General features: G+C 41.9%; 1 protein-coding gene across 1 annotated transcript; it reads left to right on the top strand.

Annotated features, from left to right (window-relative positions):
* The first annotated feature begins 331 nt into the window (after window positions 1-331).
* On the top strand, window positions 332-20,458 carry LOC117340370 (cytochrome P450 4F6-like). Its single transcript, XM_033902132.1, has 11 exons — window positions 332-536; window positions 993-1,120; window positions 2,494-2,618; window positions 3,161-3,223; window positions 11,590-11,716; window positions 13,752-13,887; window positions 14,700-14,823; window positions 17,484-17,679; window positions 18,747-18,829; window positions 19,272-19,337; window positions 20,317-20,458. The coding sequence occupies exons 1-11, from the start codon at window positions 332-334 to the stop codon at window positions 20,456-20,458; spliced, it is 1,395 nt and encodes a 464-aa protein (XP_033758023.1).
* The last annotated feature ends 4,719 nt before the right edge of the window (window positions 20,459-25,177 follow it).

The following is a 25,177-nucleotide window of genomic DNA, read 5'->3' as shown; positions in this document are numbered from 1 at the left end:
CATCAAAAGGAGGCAATACTGTTTAAATATTACCTATTTTTTACGAGAGACAGTCGCATATTTTACCGCCCGCCGTACCCTGATTCATGTCCAATGGGGCCATGTAGAGGCTTTTCAATAACAACCAACGACCACACATTGTTATAACGGGGTCAAACACTGGCCTAGGTCTTTGTTGATTTCGTTGTTTTTATTAGATTTTTAAACGAACAATGTTCGGTTATTGCAGTCAAGAACACTTTCACCAAACGCCACCTACTTTCTGTTTCAATGAAATATGGCTGCCGCCATGGCCTTACGCTTCAAATAATTTACTTGTTTTATTTCATAGATGAGTGATTTGCGGCTGCTGTTTGACCTACCCAGAGAAGAGGCCTACAGGAAAAACCATAACAAGAAATGGTCAATCTTCTGGATGAGTTTTATACCAATGATTCAGGCCACCCACCCCGACAGTGCTAAAGCCGTACTGAAACTGTCTGATCCAAAACCAACGGGGCGAGGACAGTTCTATAACGTTTTGATTGATTTTATAGGTAAATAAATGTTATTTTGAAATCAAATCATAATCCATTGTTATAGAATTAACCATCTTATTCTGATTCACACCCAGTGGCTGAGGGGCGGGGCCCAAATAGGTCAAAGTGACTAAAAATGAAATAATCGGGTTTTTTTTTTTCAAACTCTGATTATCTAGAATGAATAACTTTTCAAACTTGAATCTGTTTACTAGATGTTAGGCAAGGCAGAATCATTCGCTCAACGTGTAGTTGATTTGTTTACATGAATTCTATATCATATCACAAAAGACTATTGATATATCAGAACAACTCGGGGGGGGGGGGGGGGGGGTCCTTAAGGCTCATTGGGCCTCTTCTTCTACATAGCGATGTATATTCATTGTCATCTTCTGTTTTTGTGTTCCGGTTGTTAACAAAACCTGTAATTATATATTGCAAAAATACATGATGACCTAATTTTGTGTTTCCTAGGCGACGGTTTGGTGACCAGCAATGGGAAGAAATGGGAAAGAAACCGGAAGTTACTTACTCCAGCGTTCCATTTCGATATGTTGCGTCAATACGTTAGGATTTACAACGAAGCCGCCGACATTGTACTGGTAAGTATTGTGTGTACATGTACTATACAAGGAAAATATTTAATTGAAGGATTTGACTAGATATGTAATATTTTTTCTTAACATACTTTTCGATAAATTAGAGTAAAAAGTAAACACCTGAAAAGGGAAAAAAAATAGTTATGCGGTGTAAGGAAAATATTGCCGAATGAAGAAACAAATAAATGTACTAGAAATTTATCACATGTTCATATAATTTTACTTCATAACTTCATCTGTAACAATGGAGGAAGAAAAGTTGATTATGACTTCCGACGTCATCTGTGGTCGTTGATAAGCTCGGTAGTTTCGATGTCACCATCCTGGTTCTCAAAGAATGACATGACCTACACTGGACTGTTGTAGCTGGAAAGTCAAACTCCTCAATATCAACTTCTTACCTCAGGGACTTGAGAATTTGGTACAGTCTACATGTATTTAGACCTTCCCTGGTGTGTATAGCACATTTTGAGACATTTGAGGGGCTAGTGTTCAATATATACACTTCTGTATATAATGAACATAATGAACAACGGGGGTGGAATTTTTACCGACTTTTAATCTAGCCCCCAAATTGTCTCAAAATGTGCTATACACTCTAGGGAAGGTCCAAATACATGTAGACTGTAACAAATTCTCAAGTCCTTGTGCTACTTACCCTGATCTTTACTTACAAAGTAATCAACAGGAACAGATAAACTTAGCTGTAATGATCAGCGTGATGCTTTCAATTTCCCAATTAATATTTCAATATCTAGACACCAACATATCTGCATCCTCTATCTATGGTGTTTACGTATTTCAGTTGATACGATATCCAAGAGAGTATTCCCATTGTCACGATTTCCGTGAGAGTGTCCCCATTGTCACGATTTCCGTGAGAGTGTTCCCATTGTCACGATTTCCGTGAGAGTGTTCCCATTATCATGATTTCCGTGAGAGTGTTCCCATTATCATGATTTCCGTGAGAGTGTTCCCATTGTCATGATTTCCGTGAGAATGTTCCCATTGTCACGATTTCCGTGAGAATGTTCCCATTGTCACGATTTCCGTGAGAATGTTCCCATTGTCACGATTTCCGTGAGAATGTTCCCATTGTCACGATTTCCGTGGGAGTGTTCCCATTGTCACGATTTCCGTGGGAGTGTTCCCATTGTCACGATTTCCGTTGTAGATGCCGACTAGTCTTAATCTCCTTGTACTTTTTCGCGAATCTTCATACAAATCTATATCTTTTATACATATTTTGCTCTCGTTAAATCGATTTTGAATTTGAATTATGGTTTGGTTCTTATATCGCTACTCAGATGAAAAAAGAATCCTTTATATAAGATATTAACTGTACTATACATATACAATTTAAAATTTTCCCGCAGGACAAGTTTGCCACAATGATGAAGGAAAGTCCTAAAAGTATTGATATCACCGACGTTCTAAACCTCGCCACGCTGGACGTCATCCTCAGGTGTGCTTTGTCGTACGAGGATAACATACAGAGGCAGTAAGTACGCCAACTAATTGACTGTTTAGTTAAAAGTTTAATTGACCGGCAGTTTAATTGGATTGGTTGGTGATTTAATTGAGTATTGTTTCGTTGGTTCATGTTTTCAAGTATTGTTTTTGTTGGTTCATGTTTACCAGTATTGTTTTCGTTGGTTCATGTTTACCAGTATTGTTTTCGTTGGTTCATGTTGACAAGTAATGTCCCTTTTTATCTGCCATACGAAACATATATACTTAGTTCTGAACAATTAAAATTGGCGAAACAACCTTAGATAACTGGACGTGGCCAAGTCGGCCAGTGATGGTACAATATGGCGACAGTTTTAATCGCACTTTATTTTGCGGATCAAATTTTCGCAACCACGTAAAAGGCCCACGAAATAGCGAAAATATCATCCCCGCAAAAATAGCTGGCATTACGGTAAGTTCTAAGGCCGGGGTCAATTTTTGCGACAGTCAATATAAACACTTATGTAATTAAATCTGATTGCTTGATTTTGGACATAAGTTTTGACTTTGTCAGTATTAATTTCGTTCCAGAGAGAAACACCCTTATGCCATGGCGGTACAGAGGATCGGGTCTCTTATTATGAGAAGAATGAAGTAAGTATAAAACAATACACTTTCCCTCTCTATCAGCTTATAATGAGCAGAATGACGTAAGTATCAAACAATAACTTTCCCTCTCTATCAGCTTCTAATGAGCAGAATGACGTAAGTATAAAACAGTACAGTTTCCCTCTCTATCAGCTTCTGAATATTTATGTTGAAATTTCCTTCGTGCATCATCTTGATGGCAAATTCAGATATTTTGTTTAGTTTGCAAACTTTTATTTGCGCCAATATATATATATGTGTGTGTGTGTATAATGGGATTTAACATTTTAAGATCATTCTGTCTCCGTAGGTACCCCTGACGTCATTCTGTCTCGGTATGTACCCCTGACGTCATTCTGTCTCGGTATGTACCCCTAACATCATTCTGTCTCGGTAGGTACCCCTAACATCATTCTGTCTCGGTAGGTACCCCTGACGTCATCCTGTCTCGGTATGTACCCCTGACATCATTCTGTCTCGGTAGGTACCCCTGACGTCATCCTGTCTCGGTATGTACCCCTGACATCATTCTGTCTCGGTAGGTACCCCTGACGTCATCCTGTCTCGGTAGGTACCCCTAACATCATTCTGTCTCGGTAGGTACCCCTGACGTCATTCTGTCTCGGTATGTACCCCTGACGTCATCCTGTCTCGGTAGGTACCCCTGACATCATTCTGTCTCGGTATGTACCCCTGACACCATTCTGTCTCGGTATGTACCCCTGACGTCATCCTGTCGCGGTAGGTACAGTGTACCCCTGACGTCATCCTGTCTCGGTATGTACCTCTGACATCATTCTGTCTCGGTATGTACCCCTGACGTCATCCTGTCTCGGTAGGTACCCCTAACATCATTCTGTCTCGGTATGTGCCCCTGACATCATTCTGTCTCGGTAGGTACCCCTGACGTCATTCTGTCTCGGTAGGTACCCCTAACATCATTCTGTCTCGGTAGGTACCCCTGACGTCATTCTGTCTCGGTATGTACCCCTGACGTCATCTTGTCTCGGTAGGTACCCCTGACATCATTCTGTCTCGGTATGTACCCCTGACACCATTCTGTCTCGGTAGGTACCCCTGACGTCATCCTGTCGCGGTAGGTACAGTGTACCCCTGACGTCATCCTGTCTCGGTATGTACCTCTGACATCATTCTGTCTCGGTATGTACCCCTGACGTCATCCTGTCTCGGTAGGTACCCCTAACATCATTCTGTCTCGGTATGTGCCCCTGACATCATTCTGTCTCGGTAGGTACCCCTGACGTCATTCTGTCTCGGTATGTACCCCTGACACCATTCTGTCTCGGTAGGTACCCCTGACACCATTCTGTCTCGGTATGTACCCCTGTCATCATTCTGTCTCTGTAGGTACCCCTGACGTCATCCTGTCTCGGTATGTACCCCTGACACCATTGTGTCTCGGTATGTACCCCTGACACCATTCTGTCTCGGTAGGTACCCCTAACATCATTCTGTCTCGGTAGGTACCCCTGACGTCATTCTGTCTCGGTAGGTACCCCTGACATCATTCTGTCTCGGTAGGTACCCCTGACACCATTCTGTCTCGGTAGGTACAGTGTACCCCTGACGTCATCCTGTCTCGGTATGTACCCCTGACACCATTCTGTCTCCGTAGGTACCTCTGACATCATTCTGTCTCGGTAGGTACCCCTGACATCATTCTGTCTCGGTATGTACCCCTGACGTCATCCTGTCTCGGTAGGTACCCCTGACGTCATTCTGTCTCGGTAGGTACCCCTGACGTCATCCTGTCTCGGTAGGTGACCCTAACATCATTCTGTCTCGGTAGGTACCCCTGACGTCATTCTGTCTCGGTAGGTACCCCTGACGACATCCTATCTCGGCAGGTACCCCTGACGTCATTCTGTCTCGGTAGGTACCCCTGACGTCATCCTGTCTCGGTAGGTACCCCTGACGTCATTCTGTCTCGGTAGGTACCCCTGACGTCATTCTGTCTCGGTATGTACCCCTGATATCATCCTGTCTCGGTATGTATCCCTGACGTCATTCTGTCTCGGTAGGTACCCCTGACACCATTTTGTCTCGGTAGGTACCCCTGACACCATTGTGTCTCGGTATGTACCCCTGACGTCATTCTGTCTCGGTAGGTATCCCTGACACCATTCTGTCTCGGTAGGTACCCCTGACATCATTCTGTCTCGGTAGGTACCCCTGACATCATTCTGTCTCGGTAGGTACCCCTGACGTCATCCTGTCTCGGTAGGTACCCCTGTCATCATTCTGTCTCGGTAGGTACCCCTGACGTCATTCTGTCTCGGAAGGTACCCCTGTCATCATCCTGTCTCGGTAGGAACCCCTGACATCATTCTGTCTCGGTAGGTACCCCTGACGTCATTCTGTCTCGGTATGTACCCCTAACATCATTCTGTCTCGGTAGGTACCCCTGACATCATTCTGTCTCGGTAGGTACCCCTGACATCATTCTGTCTCGGTAGGTACCCCTGACATCATTCTGTCTCGGTAGGTACCCCTGACGTCATTCTGTCTCGGTAGGTACCCCTAACATCATTCTGTCTCGGTAGGTACCCCTGACGTCATTCTGTCTCGGTATGTACCCCTGACGTCATCTTGTCTCGGTAGGTACCCCTGACATCATTCTGTCTCGGTATGTACCCCTGACACCATTCTGTCTCGGTAGGTACCCCTGACGTCATCCTGTCGCGGTAGGTACAGTGTACCCCTGACGTCATCCTGTCTCGGTATGTACCTCTGACATCATTCTGTCTCGGTATGTACCCCTGACGTCATTCTGTCTCGGTATGTACCCCTAACATCATTCTGTCTCGGTAGGTACCCCTGACATCATTCTGTCTCGGTAGGTACCCCTGACATCATTCTGTCTCGGTAGGTACCCCTGACATCATTCTGTCTCGGTAGATACCCCTGACGTCATTCTGTCTCGGTAGGTACCCCTAACATCATTCTGTCTCGGTAGGTACCCCTGACGTCATTCTGTCTCGGTATGTACCCCTGACGTCATCCTGTCTCGGTAGGTACCCCTGACATCATTCTGTCTCGGTATGTACCCCTGACACCATTCTGTCTCGGTAGGTACCCCTGACGTCATCCTGTCGCGGTAGGTACAGTGTACCCCTGACGTCATCCTGTCTCGGTATGTACCTCTGACATCATTCTGTCTCGGTATGTACCCCTGACGTCATCCTGTCTCGGTAGGTACCCCTAACATCATTCTGTCTCGGTAGGTGCCCCTGACATCATTCTGTCTCGGTAGGTACCCCTGACGTCATTCTGTCTCGGTATGTACCCCTGACACCATTCTGTCTCGGTAGGTACCCCTGACACCATTCTGTCTCGGTATGTACCCCTGTCATCATTCTGTCTCTGTAGGTACCCCTGACGTCATCCTGTCTCGGTATGTACCCCTGACACCATTGTGTCTCGGTATGTACCCCTGACACCATTCTGTCTCGGTAGGTACCCCTAACATCATTCTGTCTCGGTAGGTACCCCTGACGTCATTCTGTCTCGGTAGGTACCCCTGACATCATTCTGTCTCGGTAGGTACCCCTGACACCATTCTGTCTCGGTAGGTACAGTGTACCCCTGACGTCATCCTGTCTCGGTATGTACCCCTGACACCATTCTGTCTCCGTAGGTACCTCTGACATCATTCTGTCTCGGTAGGTACCCCTGACATCATTCTGTCTCGGTATGTACCCCTGACGTCATCCTGTCTCGGTAGGTACCCCTGACGTCATTCTGTCTCGGTAGGTACCCCTGACGTCATCCTGTCTCGGTAGGTGACCCTAACATCATTCTGTCTCGGTAGGTACCCCTGACGTCATTCTGTCTCGGTAGGTACCCCTGACGACATCCTATCTCGGCAGGTACCCCTGACGTCATTCTGTCTCGGTAGGTACCCCTGACGTCATCCTGTCTCGGTAGGTACCCCTGACGTCATTCTGTCTCGGTAGGTACCCCTGACGTCATTCTGTCTCGGTATGTACCCCTGATATCATCCTGTCTCGGTATGTATCCCTGACGTCATTCTGTCTCGGTAGGTACCCCTGACACCATTTTGTCTCGGTAGGTACCCCTGACACCATTGTGTCTCGGTATGTACCCCTGACGTCATTCTGTCTTGGTAGGTATCCCTGACACCATTCTGTCTCGGTAGGTACCCCTGACATCATTCTGTCTCGGTAGGTACCCCTGACATCATTCTGTCTCGGTAGGTACCCCTGACGTCATCCTGTCTCGGTAGGTACCCCTGTCATCATTCTGTCTCGGTAGGTACCCCTGACGTCATTCTGTCTCGGAAGGTACCCCTGTCATCATCCTGTCTCGGTAGGAACCCCTGACATCATTCTGTCTCGGTAGGTACCCCTGACGTCATTCTGTCTCGGTATGTACCCCTAACATCATTCTGTCTCGGTAGGTACCCCTGACATCATTCTGTCTCGGTAGGTACCCCTGACATCATTCTGTCTCGGTAGGTACCCCTGACATCATTCTGTCTCGGTAGATACCCCTGACATCATTCTGTCTCGGTAGGTACCCCTGACATCATTCTGTCTCCGTAGGTACCCCTGATATCATTCTGTCTCGGTAGATACCCCTGATATCATTCTGCCTCGGTAGGTACCCCTGATATCATTCTGTCTCGGTAGGTACCCCTGACATCATTCTGTCTCGGTAGGTACCCCTGACGTCATCCTGTCTCGGTAGGTACCCCTGTCATCATTCTGTCTCGGTAGGTACCCCTGACATCATTCTGTCTCGGTAGGAACCCCTGACATCATTCTGTCTCGGTAGGTACCCCTGACATCATTCTGTCTCGGTAGGTACCCCTGACATCATACTGTCTCGGTAGGTACCCCTGACATCATTCTGTCTCGGTAGGTACCCCTGACGACATCCTATCTCGGCAGGTACCCCTGACGTCATTCTGTCTCGGTAGGTACCCCTGACGTCATCCTGTCTCGGTAGGTACCCCTGACGTCATTCTGTCTCGGTAGGTACCCCTGACGTCATTCTGTCTCGGTATGTACCCCTGATATCATCCTGTCTCGGTATGTATCCCTGACGTCATTCTGTCTCGGTAGGTACCCCTGACACCATTTTGTCTCGGTAGGTACCCCTGACACCATTGTGTCTCGGTATGTACCCCTGACGTCATTCTGTCTTGGTAGGTATCCCTGACACCATTCTGTCTCGGTAGGTACCCCTGACATCATTCTGTCTCGGTAGGTACCCCTGACATCATTCTGTCTCGGTAGGTACCCCTGACGTCATCCTGTCTCGGTAGGTACCCCTGTCATCATTCTGTCTCGGTAGGTACCCCTGACGTCATCCTGTCTCGGTAGGTATCCCTGACACCATTCTGTCTCGGTAGGTACCCCTGACATCATTCTGTCTCGGTAGGTACCCCTGACACCATTGTGTCTCGGTATATACCCCTGACGTCATTCTGTCTTGGTAGGTATCCCTGACACCATTCTGTCTCGGTAGGTACCCCTGACATCATTCTGTCTCGGTAGGTACCCCTGACATCATTCTGTCTCGGTAGGTACCCCTGACGTCATCCTGTCTCGGTAGGTACCCCTGACATCATTCTGTCTCGGTAGGTACCCCTGACGTCATTCTGTCACGGTAGGTACATTTGTACCCCTGACATCATTCTGTCTCGGTATGTACCCCTGACACCATTCTTTCTCGGTATGTACCCCTGACACCATTCTGTCTCGGTAGGTACCCCTGACATCATTCTGTCTCGGTAGGTACCTCTGACGTCATTCTGTCTCGGTAGGTACCCATGACATCATTCTGTCTCGGTATGTACCCCTGACACCATTCTGTCTCGGTATGTACCCCTGACATCATTCTGTCTCGGTAGGTACCCCTGACACCATCCTGTCTCGGTAGGTACCCCTGACGTCATCCTGTCTCGGTAGGTACCCCTGACGTCATCCTGTCTCGGTATGTACCCCTGACACCATTCTGTCTCGGTAGGTACCCCTGACGTCATCCTGTCTCGGTAGGTACCCCTGACATCATTCTGTCTCGGTATGTACCCCTGACACCATTCTGTCTCGGTAGGTACCCCTGTCATCATTCTGTCTCGGTATGTACCCCTGACATCATTCTGTCTCGGTAGGTACCCCTGACACCATTCTGTCTCTGTAGGTACCCCTAACATCGTCCTGTCTCGGTAGGTACCCCTGACGTCATCCTGCCTCGGTATGTACCCCTGACACCATTCTGTCTCGGTAGGTACCCCTGACGTCATCCTGTCTCGGTAGGTACCCCTGTCATCATTCTGTCTCGGTAGGTACCCCTGACGTCATTCTGTCTCGGAAGGTACCCCTGTCATTATCCTGTCTCGGTAGGAACCCCTGACATCATTCTGTCTCGGTAGGTACCCCTGACGTCATTCTGTCTCGGTATGTACCCCTAACATCATTCTGTCTCGGTAGGTACCCCTGACATCATTCTGTCTCGGTAGGTACCCCTGACATCATTCTGTCTCGGTAGGTACCCCTGACATCATTCTGTCTCGGTAGATACCCCTGACATCATTCTGTCTCGGTAGGTACCCCTGACATCATTCTGTCTCGGTAGGTACCCCTGATATCATTCTGTCTCGGTAGATACCCCTGATATCATTCTGCCTCGGTAGGTACCCCTGATATCATTCTGTCTCGGTAGGTACCCCTGACATCATTCTGTCTCGGTAGGTACCCCTGACGTCATCCTGTCTCGGTAGGTACCCCTGTCATCATTCTGTCTCGGTAGGTACCCCTGACATCATTCTGTCTCGGTAGGTACCCCTGACATCATTCTGTCTCGGTAGGTACCCCTGACATCATTCTGTCTCGGTAGGTACCCCTGACATCATACTGTCTCGGTAGGTACCCCTGACATCATTCTGTCTCGGTAGGTACCCCTGACGACATCCTATCTCGGCAGGTACCCCTGACGTCATTCTGTCTCGGTAGGTACCCCTGACGTCATCCTGTCTCGGTAGGTACCCCTGACGTCATTCTGTCTCGGTAGGTACCCCTGACGTCATTCTGTCTCGGTATGTACCCCTGATATCATCCTGTCTCGGTAGGTATCCCTGACGTCATCCTGTCTCGGTAGGTACCCCTGTCATCATTCTGTCTCGGTAGGTACCCCTGACGTCATCCTGTCTCGGTAGGTATCCCTGACACCATTCTGTCTCGGTAGGTACCCCTGACATCATTCTGTCTCGGTAGGTACCCCTGACACCATTGTGTCTCGGTATATACCCCTGACGTCATTCTGTCTTGGTAGGTATCCCTGACACCATTCTGTCTCGGTAGGTACCCCTGACATCATTCTGTCTCGGTAGGTACCCCTGACATCATTCTGTCTCGGTAGGTACCCCTGACGTCATCCTGTCTCGGTAGGTACCCCTGTCATCATTCTGTCTCGGTAGGTACCCCTGACGTCATTCTGTCACGGTAGGTACATTTGTACCCCTGACATCATTCTGTCTCGGTATGTACCCCTGACACCATTCTTTCTCGGTATGTACCCCTGACACCATTCTGTCTCGGTAGGTACCCCTGACATCATTCTGTCTCGGTAGGTACCTCTGACGTCATTCTGTCTCGGTAGGTACCCATGACATCATTCTGTCTCGGTATGTACCCCTGACACCATTCTGTCTCGGTATGTACCCCTGACATCATTCTGTCTCGGTAGGTACCCCTGACACCATCCTGTCTCGGTAGGTACCCCTGACGTCATCCTGTCTCGGTAGGTACCCCTGACGTCATCCTGTCTCGGTATGTACCCCTGACACCATTCTGTCTCGGTAGGTACCCCTGACGTCATCCTGTCTCGGTAGGTACCCCTGACATCATTCTGTCTCGGTATGTACCCCTGACACCATTCTGTCTCGGTAGGTACCCCTGTCATCATTCTGTCTCGGTATGTACCCCTGACATCATTCTGTCTCGGTAGGTACCCCTGACACCATTCTGTCTCTGTAGGTACCCCTAACATCGTCCTATCTCGGTAGGTACCCCTGACGTCATCCTGCCTCGGTATGTACCCCTGACACCATTCTGTCTCGGTAGGTACCCCTGACGTCATTCTGTCTCGGTAGGTACTCCTGACGTCATCCTGTCTCGGTATGTACCCCTGACGTCATCCTGTCTCGGTATGTACCCCTGACGTCATTCTGTCTCGGTATGTACCCCTGACGTCATCCTGTCTCGGTATGTACCCCTGACGTCATCCTGTCTCGGTATGTACCCCTGACGTCATTCTGTCTCGGTAGGTACCCCTGACGTCATCCTGTCTCGTTAGGTATCCCTGATATCATTCTGTCTCGGTAGGTACCCCTGGCAGTTCCTGTCCTGGACACTCTATATGATGTCCGCTGACGGGAAAGAATACAAACGACATCTGGATTTCGTCCATGGATTTGCCGACGATCTGATAACAAAACGAAAGAAAGCTTTGGTGAGTTTTATTAACGGCACAAGTTCAATTTCATATTCAAATTCATTTATTAGCTCACCTGGACCGAAGGTACGGTGAGCTTATGTCATTTCGCAGCGTCCGTCGTCCGTCCGTCGTCCGTCAATATTTCCTTCAAATCGCTACTAGTCAAAAAGTTCTTATTGGATTTTGACCAAATTTGGCCAGCAACATCCTTGGTAGAAGGAGGACAGATTTTGTATAAATGGTGACTCTGACCCCCGAGAAGCCAAAGGGGCGGGGCCCAATAGGGGAAATAGCAGCAATTCCTTTAAATCGCTACTAGTTATTAAGTTATGAATGGATTTGAACCCAATTACGTCAGAAACATCCTTGGGGAAGGGGAACAGATTTTGCATAAATGGTGACTCTGACCCCAAAGGGGCCAAAAGGACGGGGTCCAATAGGGGAAATAGAGGTAATTCCCTTAAATCGATACTAGTCATAAAGTTATGAATGGATTTGAACCCAATTTAATCAGAAACATCCTTGGGGAAGGGGAACATATTTTGCATAAATGGTGACTCTGACCTCCGAGGGACCAAAGGGGCGGGGCCAAATAGGAGAAATAGGGATAATTCCTTTAAAACGCTACTAGTTATTAAGTTATGAATGGATTTGAACCCAATTTGGTCAGAACCATCCTTGAGGGAAGGGAAACAGATTTTGCATAAATGGTGAATCTGACCCCAAAGGGTCCAAAGGGGCGGAGCCCAATAGGGGAAATAAAGGTAATTCTTTTAAATCGCTACTTGTCACAAATTTTTTAATGGATTTGAACCCAATTTGGTCAGAAACATCCTTGGGGGAAGGGGAACAGATTTTGCATAAATGGTGACTCTGACCCCAAATGGGCCAAATGGGCGGGGCCCAATAGGGGAAATAGAGGTAATTCCTTTAAATCGCTACTAGTTATTAAGTTATGAATGTATTTGAACCCAGTTTGGTCAGTTACATCCTTGGAGGAAGGGGAACAGATTTTGCATAGATGGTGACTCTGACCCCCGAAGGGCCAAAGGGCGGGGCCCAATAGGAGAAATAGGAATAATTCCTTTAAATCGCTACTTGTCATAAATTTTTTAATGGATTTGAACCCAATTTGGTCAGAATCATCCTTGAGGGAAGGGAACCAGATTTTGCATAAATGGTGACTGACCCCCGAGGGGCCAAAGGGCGGGGCCCAGTAGGAGAAATAGAGCTAATTCCTTTAAATCGCTACTAGTTATTAAGTTATGAATGGATTTGAACCCAATTTGGTCAGAAACATCCTTGGGGGAAGGGAAACAGATTTTGCATAAATGGTGACTCTGACCCCAAAGTGGCCAAAGGGGCGGGGCCCAATATGGGAAATAGAGGTAATGCCTTTAAATCGCTACTTAATTGTCATAAATTTTCAAATGGATTTGAACCCAATTTGGTCAGAAACATCCATGGGGGAGGGGAACAGATTTTGCATCAATGGTTTGTAATTCCTTTAAATCGCTACTAGTCATAAAGTGATGAATTCATGTTCTAAAAACAATTCTTGCGGTCTTTCAGACCTTAGAGCGTCTGGACTTCGTTAATCTTTAAAGCAGTTCGGATTCCCACACTATAACCATATACATGTATAGCATTGTTTGAGATTGACAAATAAAACTAAAATTGAATATGAACATTATTTTGACATTTGGTCTAATCCAACCAGGTGAGCGATACAGGCCCCATGGGCCTCTTGTTCTCTTTTCACATACTCACTGACATGGTGTATAGAGAAAAACATATTTACAATTTGATATATACAGTTATAGTAGTACTCGTAGTTGATATACAGCACGGTTTCAAAACAAATCATTTTTATTTTTATCAAGGAGGACATATAAGAGAATAGTTTGTCGCAGTGGGGACGGAATGATACATATTGATGTATAAAAGATTGGGAGTTCGTGCTAAATCCTGTTAACGGAATGCTTACTGAGTTGTTTGATTTCTTTATAGAAATACGAACTGGAAATTATTATTCTGTTTGCGATTTCAGGCAGAAGATCCGTCATTGTTGGAAAGAAAGCAGAGACTTGATTTCCTGGACATCCTAATGACAGCTAAAGACGAGTCCGGAGTCGGATTGACGGACCAGGAAATCCAGGACGAGGTGGACACTTTCCTGTTTGCTGGTAAGTAAAGATTGGTAGCTGAAATAACATATCGAGTTTCCAGCTTTACTTATATGCTAACAATAAAGGTAACAAAGTTTCGACAAAAATCCTGAAGTGAAAAGAAAGCAAAAAAGGGAAAAAGTATAGTCTGTTCCATTTTATCGAACTTCTGCCAAAACCGCAAAAAATTGAATCCAGGAATAAAAGCCTTTGGAATTGTCTTAAAGGGGATTAAGAAAGGCTATTGGATGGAAGTCAAAGCATCCATGAAATATCTTCGCTGAGAATGGTCCGTATATGTATATGTATGTATAGATAAGAGCTTGTCTTCGGCCATTTAGGATTTCAGAAAAAGCACGAAAAAGAGCCATAATTCCACTTGATGTAAGATAAAAAAAAAACCGAAACTAAAAATAGTTGTGTTACGTTTGTACAGGAAAGATATTAAATCACCGACAAAGTATTTTTAATTGATTGAAAACAAGAATTGGCTTGGGTACAATACCAAAACATACATAAACACCTCCCAGAAGTACGCACTGCTCTTTTTTATCTTTTAGATTCAAGGTAGATACATTTTAGGACGCTACTTTTATTCACTGTTGATGTCCATTACATATATTATATACCATCGGTGACAATGTATGGGTTACTGAGTCCACCAGCATGTCCTCTGGAAGCTTTGTAGCATCTTCAATCTTGATACAATGTCACTTTTTCATTATAATCTATTGAGGCACCGAGACTGGTGTCTTTTACAATCAGAGAGGAGAGACAAACCTGTCTTAAGGCAGGACGATTGTTGAGAAACACACCTTTTTACTTTCCAGGACACGATACCACCTTCACGGCACTGAGGTGGGCACTGTATAACTTTGGGAAGTACCCGGATGAGCAAGACAAAGTTTACCGGGAGGTGTGTGACGTCACGGGAGACCGGAAGTACACAGAATGGTGAGAATTATGGGAAACCTTGGGCTATATTTGATCATTTTGGGTCAGCTGTAATTTTATTCCTTTACATAGTTTTCGACTTTCGCACAAATTTGCGTCTCACAAGAAGCTTTAACTTACCACAAAATAAAACAGAAAAAGTTGACAAGGACTGGCTAATTTATAATGACCTGAGGATGCTTATCCCAAGATATATGATAAAACATTTTCTTATATGACTACACTATTAACTCAACGCTGATTGGTCTAAACAGTCTGTACAGGTCAAAATTAGATACGATATGAAGCCGCAATGACGAAAACTTGCACGGGAGGTTAATATTGAAATCCAAAGTAATAACTGAATCCAAAACACCCGCTGTAAAATATTGACCAATCAGACGTCAATAAAAATTAACTCCGTACAGTAACTATAGCACACGAGTCGGTTGCTTCAGTCATGATATACTTAACAAAACGGACAAAACGCGCTTTAGAAATGTTTCCGAGGAGGAGGTAGTGAGAATATTGAACGTAAAGGATGCAAAATATACAAGGAGAGCAACGAAAACGGCAATTACTGTCCTGTGTTTCTACATGAAGGAAAAGGACTTTAAAGCCGTCTTCGGTTATCGACCTTTTTCAGGTGAATACGAGGATTTATCAAACTGAGAAAGTGATATTTCCCCGAGGCCGATAACTGTTTTATTAGGTCATCTGACCCGAAGGGTCAGGATGACCTATAGTCATCATGCTTCGTCCGTCGTCGTGCGCCGTGCGCCGTGCGCCGTGCGCCGTCTGCCGTCCGCCGTGCGCCGTGCGTAAACTTTTCACATTTCAATCTTCTTCTCAAGTTCCACCAGTGGGATTAAGCTGAAACTTGCCTGAAATGATCCTGAGATGGTCCTGACCAAGTGTTGTTATTTTTCGGGTCAGTCTGAAATCCAAGATGGCCGCCATAGCGTCCATTTTGAAAACACATTTTAAACTTCTTCTCAAGTTCCACCAGTGCTGTTGGGCTGAAACTTGCCAGAAATGATCCTGAGATGATCCCAACCAAGTGTTGTTATTTTTCGGGTCGGTCCGAAATCCAAGATGGCCGCCATAGCCGCCATCTTGAAAAACACATTTTAAACTTCTTCTCAAGTTCCACCAGTGCTATTGAGCTGAAACTTGCCTGAAATGATCCTGATATGATCCCGACCAAGTGTTGTTATTTTTGGGGTTGGTCCGAAATCAAAGATGGCCGCCATAGCCGCCATCTTGAAAAACACATTTTAAACTTCTTCTCAAGTTCCACCAGTGCTATTGAGCTGAAACTTGCCTGAAATGATCCTGATATGATCCCGACCAAGTGTTGTTATTTTTCGGGTCGTTCCGAATTCCAAGATGGCCGCCATAACCACCATCTTGAAAAACACATTTTAAACTTCTTCTCAAGTTCCACCAGTGCTGTTGGGCTGAAACTTGCCTGAAATGTTCCTGAGATGATTCCGACCAAGTGTTGTTATTTTTTTATTGGTCTGAAATCCAAGATGGCCGCCATATCCGCAATCTTAAAAAACACATTTTAAACTACTTCTCCAGTTCCACTGGTGCCATTGAGCTGGAAATTGGTGAGGTTGTTAAGGAAGGAGGGCCAACAAAGTGTTGTTGTGTTTTTCGGCCTCGTTAAAACTTTGACATGGCAGCAGTGACGGCCATTTTGTAACATGATTGCGCAATCATGGTTTTCATGAACAACACCTATTTCAAACTTCTTCTCAAATTCCTCCGGTGGGATTCAGCTCTTACTTACCAGAAATTATCCTTAGATGGTCCAGACCAAGTGTTATTATTTATTGGGTCGGTCAGAAATCCAAGATGGCCACCATGGCCAACAGTGCCACTATATACTTGCTACAGAGAATGCATACTACAATAATATAAGGGTTTTAATTTAGAGTCAGATGACCGTTAAGGCCCCTGGGCCTCTTGTTCTATGACTCGTTAACTTGTTAAATAATCCCCTCCCTTTCAAAAATGTACGTATGTATGACAATATACAGACTCTAGCAGGAGTCTAAACTACCAAGCACAACCCTCAGTAATACTACTGGGATGGAGGGCGGGAGTTTAGCAAACATTATGCAGCACAGCGGCCAGCAGCCATCAACCAAACTAATTGACGCATGCGCAATGATAAATCAAAGTAACGTAGGCGCTTAACTTTTAAAGCAGGAGCATAACGCGGGTCAGCAAGTACGTATACTCGGCACGATCAAACGTATTCTTTACAAAATTATCACTTTAAGTCACGTGACTAAAATACATACACGTTAACGCCACGCAATTAATCAAACATGGCATGTTCCTTCCGTTAGTCACAAAAAAAGCAAATGTATTTTTGATTTGAAAAAAACTAATCTGTTTCCGAAAATGACATTAAAAATACTGTAAGTATTCAAAGGAAAAATGACACATTTGATTTATTTAAAGATACAGTCACGACCTACCTATCCTATATTCTTGGCCTGTTAGCGGAAAAGCATGTCATATTAACGTTGAACATGTCAGTTTTTACGGCTGTGGCTGTTCGGGATGACGAGGTCGTGTGTATACTGAATCCTTTATAGATATAGGTTTTGTCACGTATCTTTGTCGTGTATTTAAGTATATAAGTAATCCCCATTCGGCTTCAGGGAGGACCTGGGAAAGTTACAGAAGCTGACCATGTTTATGAAGGAGAGTATGAGGCTGTACCCCCCGGTGACTTCCAGCACCAGACTCCTCAAACAACCACTGGAATTGGACGGAGTCTCCCTCCCGGCCGGGACTTCTGTCAGTGTATCAATGATAGGTGTGCACTACCATCCAGATGTCTACCCGGACTTCAATGTAAGTGACGAGTACCACATGTGGTGACGATCGCTACATGTTGGGACTACATATACTGTAAATATCGTGACGAGTACCACTTGTGGTGACGGCGGCTACATGTTGGGACATCATATACTGTAAATATCGTGACGAGTACCACTTGTGGTGACGACGGCTACATGTTGGGACCCCATATAGTGTAAATATCGTGACGAGTACCACTTGTGGTGACGGCGGCTACATGTTGGGACACCATATAGTGTAAATATCGTGACGAGTACCACTTGTGGTGACGACGGCTACATGTTGGGACTACATATAGTGTAAATATCGTGACGAATACCACTTGTGGTGACGATGGCTACATGTTGGGACACCATATACTGTAAATATCGTGACGAGTACCACTTGTGGTAACGATCGCTACATGTTGGGACTACATATACTGTAAATATCGTGACGAGTACCACTTGTGGTGACGATCGCTACATGTTGGGACTACATATACTGTAAATATCGTGACGAGTACCACTTGTGGTGACGACGGCTATATGTTGGGGCTACATATAGTGTAAATATCGTGACGAGTACCACTTGTGGTGACGACGGCTACATGTTGGGGCTACATATAGTGTAAATATCGTGACGAGTACCACTTGTGGTGACGGCGGCTACATGTTGGGACCCTTAACACTGTAATTATCGCTAGTGATATATCTTGACGGGGTTACTGAAGTCATTATGACGGGTGTCAGGTGTTGCAAATGCCAATTAAGAAACAAACTCTTTCTTATCCATTTTTGAAGTAAAGATGCAGGATAGATTGGAAAATATTTGGATTTTTTACTGACAAATAGAAAATTATTTTCGTATTGACCTGTATGCCAAAAACAAGCACACACAACAGTTTATTGAGGTTACTGAATTCTCCAAATTGCAAAATTCCTGTGTTGATTTTTATAACTACCTGATTCAGATAAAAATATCAATGGGGCCAAACGAGCACATCACGAGATCATAAACGAACACTTTACAGACATTTAACACAAATGCCACCTGTCTTATTAGTACGATTTTCATTTAAGGTATTTCGACCTGAACGTTTTCTTCCCGAGAATTCCGAGGACAGGGACCCTTACGCTTTCATTCCGTTTTCTGCCGGTCTCAGGTAAGAACAATCCTTTCTGTTCCTCACTTAATTTTAATGTCTGTTTATTCTGTGTTGTGTCAAACACATATAAAATATGACAATTTACTTCATTTCAACTTCAACGTTGTGTAATGGTTTTACGTGGGTCGTCGATAAAAACGCTTGAGATGTCGGAACGCCAGGTCTTATTCCCCTCGTTCTATTTCAATAGTCTCGATGCAAATTTATATTTCGTATATGTTTGCCCACGTTTTATAGACTTTCCATCTAGAATTATATCTGTATTCTGTTTGTCATTTGACAACACTCTGAAATGTTTAGTTTTTTTTCATGTATAATCCCTATGTCTACAGTAAATAAACAGAACTCAGATTCATATTTCTATATAAAATCTTAAATCATGTACATATACATGCTTATTCCTAAGACCGCTTATCAATCTATTGATTTCATTTTCCAGGAACTGTATTGGACAAACATTTTCCATGAACGAACAGAAAGTGATGTTATCCAGAATACTTAAACGGTAACAGGCTGAGCACGTTTTACTGAATCATCATTATAAAATACACTGTTATCACCAAACATCAATCTACAATACAACATCGTCTGTAGTCGTCGAGTATTGATACACGAGTTATTCTGTCTGATAATGGTATCCAGCTTTGTTTGTACAATAAAATACTCTTGTCATTAAGTAATTACGTCACGCTGTAGTATTCACGAGAATCCATGTATAATTAGGTTACGTTGTAGTATTGGGGAGAATCCATGTATAATTAGGTTACGTTGTAGTATTGGGGAGAATCCATGTATAATTAGGTCACGTTGTAGTATTCGTGATAATCCATGTTTAATTAGGTCACATTGTGGTATTCATGAGAATCCATGTATAATTACGTCATGTTGTAGTATTGGGGAGAATCCATGTATAATTAGGTCACGTGGTAGTATTCCTGAGAATCCATGTTTAATTAGGTCACGTTGTAGTATTCATGAGAATCCATGTATAATTAGGTCACGCTGTGGTATTCATGATAATTCATATATAATTAGGTCATGTTGTAGTATTCGTGAGAATCCTTGTTTAACTAGGTCACGTTGTAGTATTCTGGATAATCCATGTATAATTAGGTCATGTTGTAGTATTTATGAGAATCCATGTATAATTAGGTCACCTTGTAGTATTCTGGATCATCCATGTATAATTAGGTCACGTAATATTTGTGAGAATCCATGTTTAATTAGGTCACGTTGTAGTATTCGTGAGAATCCATGTATAATTAGGTCACAGATACAGGTAACAACATCTACATCTGGTCATAAGATTAGTACATAGTATATGTTGAACAAGGACAAGATCTTGGTTGTTGAGATTTGCGTTTTGGTTTCGAGGTCACTTAGATATGTTTAAGCCAATGTCAGCCAAGTTTGAAAATAGAATTAAGAAAACTCAATGATGTATATCTTACTATTTGTCACGTGGTGTTTGGTTCTGTTTTCAGTTTCAAGGTCGTGTTGGACGAGGATCATGAAGTTATTCCGGTACCCGAGTTGACACTCCGACCAAAGACTGGCATCAAAATTCGATTTGAGGAGAGAGACAATAATCAGAATAACATCCGAGGAGAGATCGAGAAAGAGTGATCCTGATAATATCCGAGGGGAGATCGAGAAAGAGTGATCATGACAATATCCGAGGTGAGATCGAGAAAGAGTAATCATGATAATATCCGAGGAGAGATCGAGAAAGAGTGATCATGATAATATCCGAGGAGAGATCGAAAAAGAGTGATCATGATAATATCCGAGGGGAGATCGAGAAAGAGTGATCATGATAATATCCGAGGGGAGATCGAGAAAGAGTGATCATGACAATATCCGAGGGGAGATAGAGAAAGAGTGATCATGACAATATCCGAGGGGAGATCGAGAAAGAGTGATCATGATAATATCCGAGGGGAGATCGAGAAAGAGTGATCATGACAATATCCGAGGGGAGACCGAGAAAGAGTGATCATGATAATATCCGAGGAGTGAGATTTAGGACCACAAACACGAAAACAAATTAGGAAAACAAATGTAATCATGTTTTGATTCTTCTGATAATATAATGATAAATAATGATCAATAATGATCAATAATAAAATGTCAAAGTATCATTTCCGGAGAGAAAAAGACATAGAACCTTGATCTATATCGAGTTTTAAAGATAGGGAACACTTTTATATGTTATTTGTGCTATATTACAACACATATTATAACACATCATACTAAAACATATTATAACACATCATACTATAACATATTATAACACATCATACTAAAACATATTATAACACATCATACTATTACACATATTATAACACATATTATAACATATGTTATAACACATCCAACTATAACATATTATAACACATCATACTAAAACATATTATAACACATCATACTAAAACATATTATAACACATATTATAACACATATTATAACACATATTATAACATATGTTATAACACATCACACTATTACACATGTTATAACACATCACACTATTACACATGTTATAACACATCATACTATTACACATGTTATAACACATCACACTATTACACATGTTATAACACATCACACTATTACACATGTTATAACACATCACACATGTTATAACACATCACACTATTACACATGTTATAACACATCACACTATTACACATGTTATAACACATCACACTATTACACATGTTATAACACATCATACTATTCCACATGTTATAACACATCACACTATTACACATGTTATAACACATCATACTATTACACATGTTATAACACATCACACTATTACACATGTTATAACACATCATACTATTACACATGTTATAACACATCACACTATTACACATGTTATAACACATCACACATGTTATAACACATCACACTATTACACATGTTATAACACATCACACTATTACACATGTTATAACACATCACACTATTACACATGTTATAAAACATCACACTATTCCACATGTTATAACACATCACACTATTACACATGTTATAACACATCACACATGTTATAAAACATCACACTATTACACATGTTATAACACATCACACTATTACACATGTTGTAACATATCATACTATTACACATGTTATAACACATCACACTATTACACATGTTATAACACATCATACTATTACACATGTTATAACACATCATACTATTACACATGTTATAACACATCACACTATTACACATGTTATAACACATCACACTATTACACATGTTATAACACATCATACTATTACACATGTTATAACACATCACACTATTACACATGTTATAACACATCATACTATTACACATGTTATAACACATCATACTATTACACATGTTATAACACATCACACTACTACATGTTATAACACATCACACTATTACACATGTTATAACACATCACACTATCACACTTGTTATAGCACATCACACTATAACACATGTTATAACACATCACACTATTACACATGTTATAACACATCACACTATTAGACATGTTATAACACATCACACTATTACACATGTTATAACACATCACACTATTACACATGTTATAACATATCAAACTATTACACATGTTATAACACATCACACATGTTATAACACATCACACATGTTATAACACATCACACTATTACACATGTTATAACACATCACACTATTACACATGTTATAACACATCACACTATTACACATGTTATAACACATCACACATGTTATAACACATCACACTATTACACATGTTATAACATATCACACTATTACACATGTTATAACACATCACACTATTACACATGTTATAACACATCACACTATTACACATGTTATAACACATCACACTATTACACATGTTATAACACATCACACTATTACACATGTTATAACACATCATACTATTACACATGTTATAACATATCACACTATTACACATGTTATAACATATTATAACATCATACTATTACACATGTTATAACACATAACACATGGTATAACACATCACACTATTACACATGGTATAACACATCACACTATTACACATGTTATAACATATCACACTATTACACATGTTATAACACATCACACTATTACACATGTTATAACATATCACACTATTACACATGGTATAACACATCACACTATTACACATATTATAACACATCATACTATAACACATGTTATAACACATCACACTATTACACATGTTATAACACATCACACTATTACACATGTTATAACACATTACACTATTACACATGTTATAACACATTACACTATTACACATGTTATAACACATCACACTATTACACATGTTATAACACATCACACTATTACACATATTATAACACATCATACTATAACACATACTATAACACATTACACATGTTATAACACATCACACTATTACACATGTTATAACACATCACACTATTACACATATTATAACACATCACACTATTACACATGTTATAACACATCACACTATTACACATATTATAACACATCACACTATTACACATGTTATAACACATCACACTATTACACATGTTATAACACATCATACTATTACACATGTTATAACACATCACACTATTACACATGTTATAACACATCACACTATTACACATGTTATAACACATCACACTATTACACATGTTATAACACATCATACTATTACACATGTTATAACACATCATACTATTACACATGTTATAACACATCACACTATTACACATGTTATAACACATCATACTATTACACATGTTATAACACATCACACTATTACACATGTTATAAAACATCACACTATTACACATGTTATAACACATCATACTATTACACATGTTATAACATATCATACTATTACACATGTTATAACACATCACACTATTACACATGTTATAACACATCACACTATTACACATGTTATAACACATCACACTATTACACATGTTATAACACATCATACTATTACACATGTTATAACACATCACACTATTACACATGTTATAACACATCACACTATTACACATGTTATAACACATCACACTATTACACATGTTATAACACATCACACTATTACACATGTTATAACACATCACACTATTACACATGTTATAACACATCACACTATTACACATGTTATAACACATCACACTATTACACATGTTATAACACATCACACTATTACACATGTTATAACACATCACACTATTACACATGTTATAACACATCACACTATTACACATGTTATAACACATCACACTATTACACATGTTATAACACATCACACTATTACACATGTTATAACACATCGCACTATTACACATGTTATAACACATCACACTATTACACGTTATAACACATCACACTATTACACATGTTATAACACATCATACTATTACACATGTTATAACACATCACACTATTACACTTGTTATAACACATCACACTATTACACATGTTATAACACATCACACTATTACACATGTTATAACACATCATACTATTACACATGTTATAACACATCACACTATTACACTTGTTATAACACATCACACTATTACACATGTTATAACACATCACACTATTACACATGTTATAACACATTACACATGTTATAACACATCACACTATTACACATGTTATAACACATTACACATGTTATAACACATCACACTATTACACATGTTATAACACATCACACTATTACACATGTTATAACACATTACACATGTTATAACACATCACACTATTACACATGTTATAACACATCACACTATTACACATGTTATAACACATCACACTATTACACATGTTATAACACATTACACATGTTATAACACATCACACTATTACACATGTTATAACACATAACACATGGTATAACACATCACACGATTACACATATATACAGAGAGAGAGAGAGAGAGAGTATTTGGAGTGACTTAAAGACGGCCTCATAATCAATTATATTGTATATCTATCACATATTTTTGTATTACGGGAATGTAATAAATTTATTATTCCATGACGTATTGAAACAGCATTTCCATTGTTTTTTTTATTGTTTGTTTGTTTGTTGTTTGTTTTTTTTTAAATAATTTTGATGGGGCCGCGATAGCTCAGTCGGTTAGAGCGCTGGCCAGGTAACCTGAGGTGAAGATCCGAGGTACAGGCTTTGACCCTCCCGTGGTGGTTTGTGTTTCTGGAACAGACCGGTCTATGCGGTCGTGGTTGTATCCTTGGGCAAGGAGACACTTTACCCTTTGTCACGCTCGCATAACTAGATTGGTAATTATGGT

This window comes from Pecten maximus, chromosome 13 (genome assembly GCF_902652985.1).
Source record: "Pecten maximus chromosome 13, xPecMax1.1, whole genome shotgun sequence".
NCBI lineage: Eukaryota > Metazoa > Mollusca > Bivalvia > Pectinida > Pectinidae > Pecten > Pecten maximus.
Note: the sequence above shows the minus strand (reverse complement) of the source record. Positions and strands in the feature narration are given on the sequence as shown.

Bases quoted from the DNA above. Each gene is read 5' to 3' on its own strand.
- LOC117340370 (XM_033902132.1), top strand. From the start codon at position 332: ATGAGTGATTTGCGGCTGCTGTTTGACCTACCCAGAGAAGAGGCCTAC. The intron at 537-992 runs GTAAATAAATGT...TGTGTTTCCTAG, and splicing joins CGTTTTGATTGATTTTATAG to GCGACGGTTTGGTGACCAGC. The intron at 14,824-17,483 runs GTGAGAATTATG...ATTCGGCTTCAG, and splicing joins GACCGGAAGTACACAGAATG to GGAGGACCTGGGAAAGTTAC.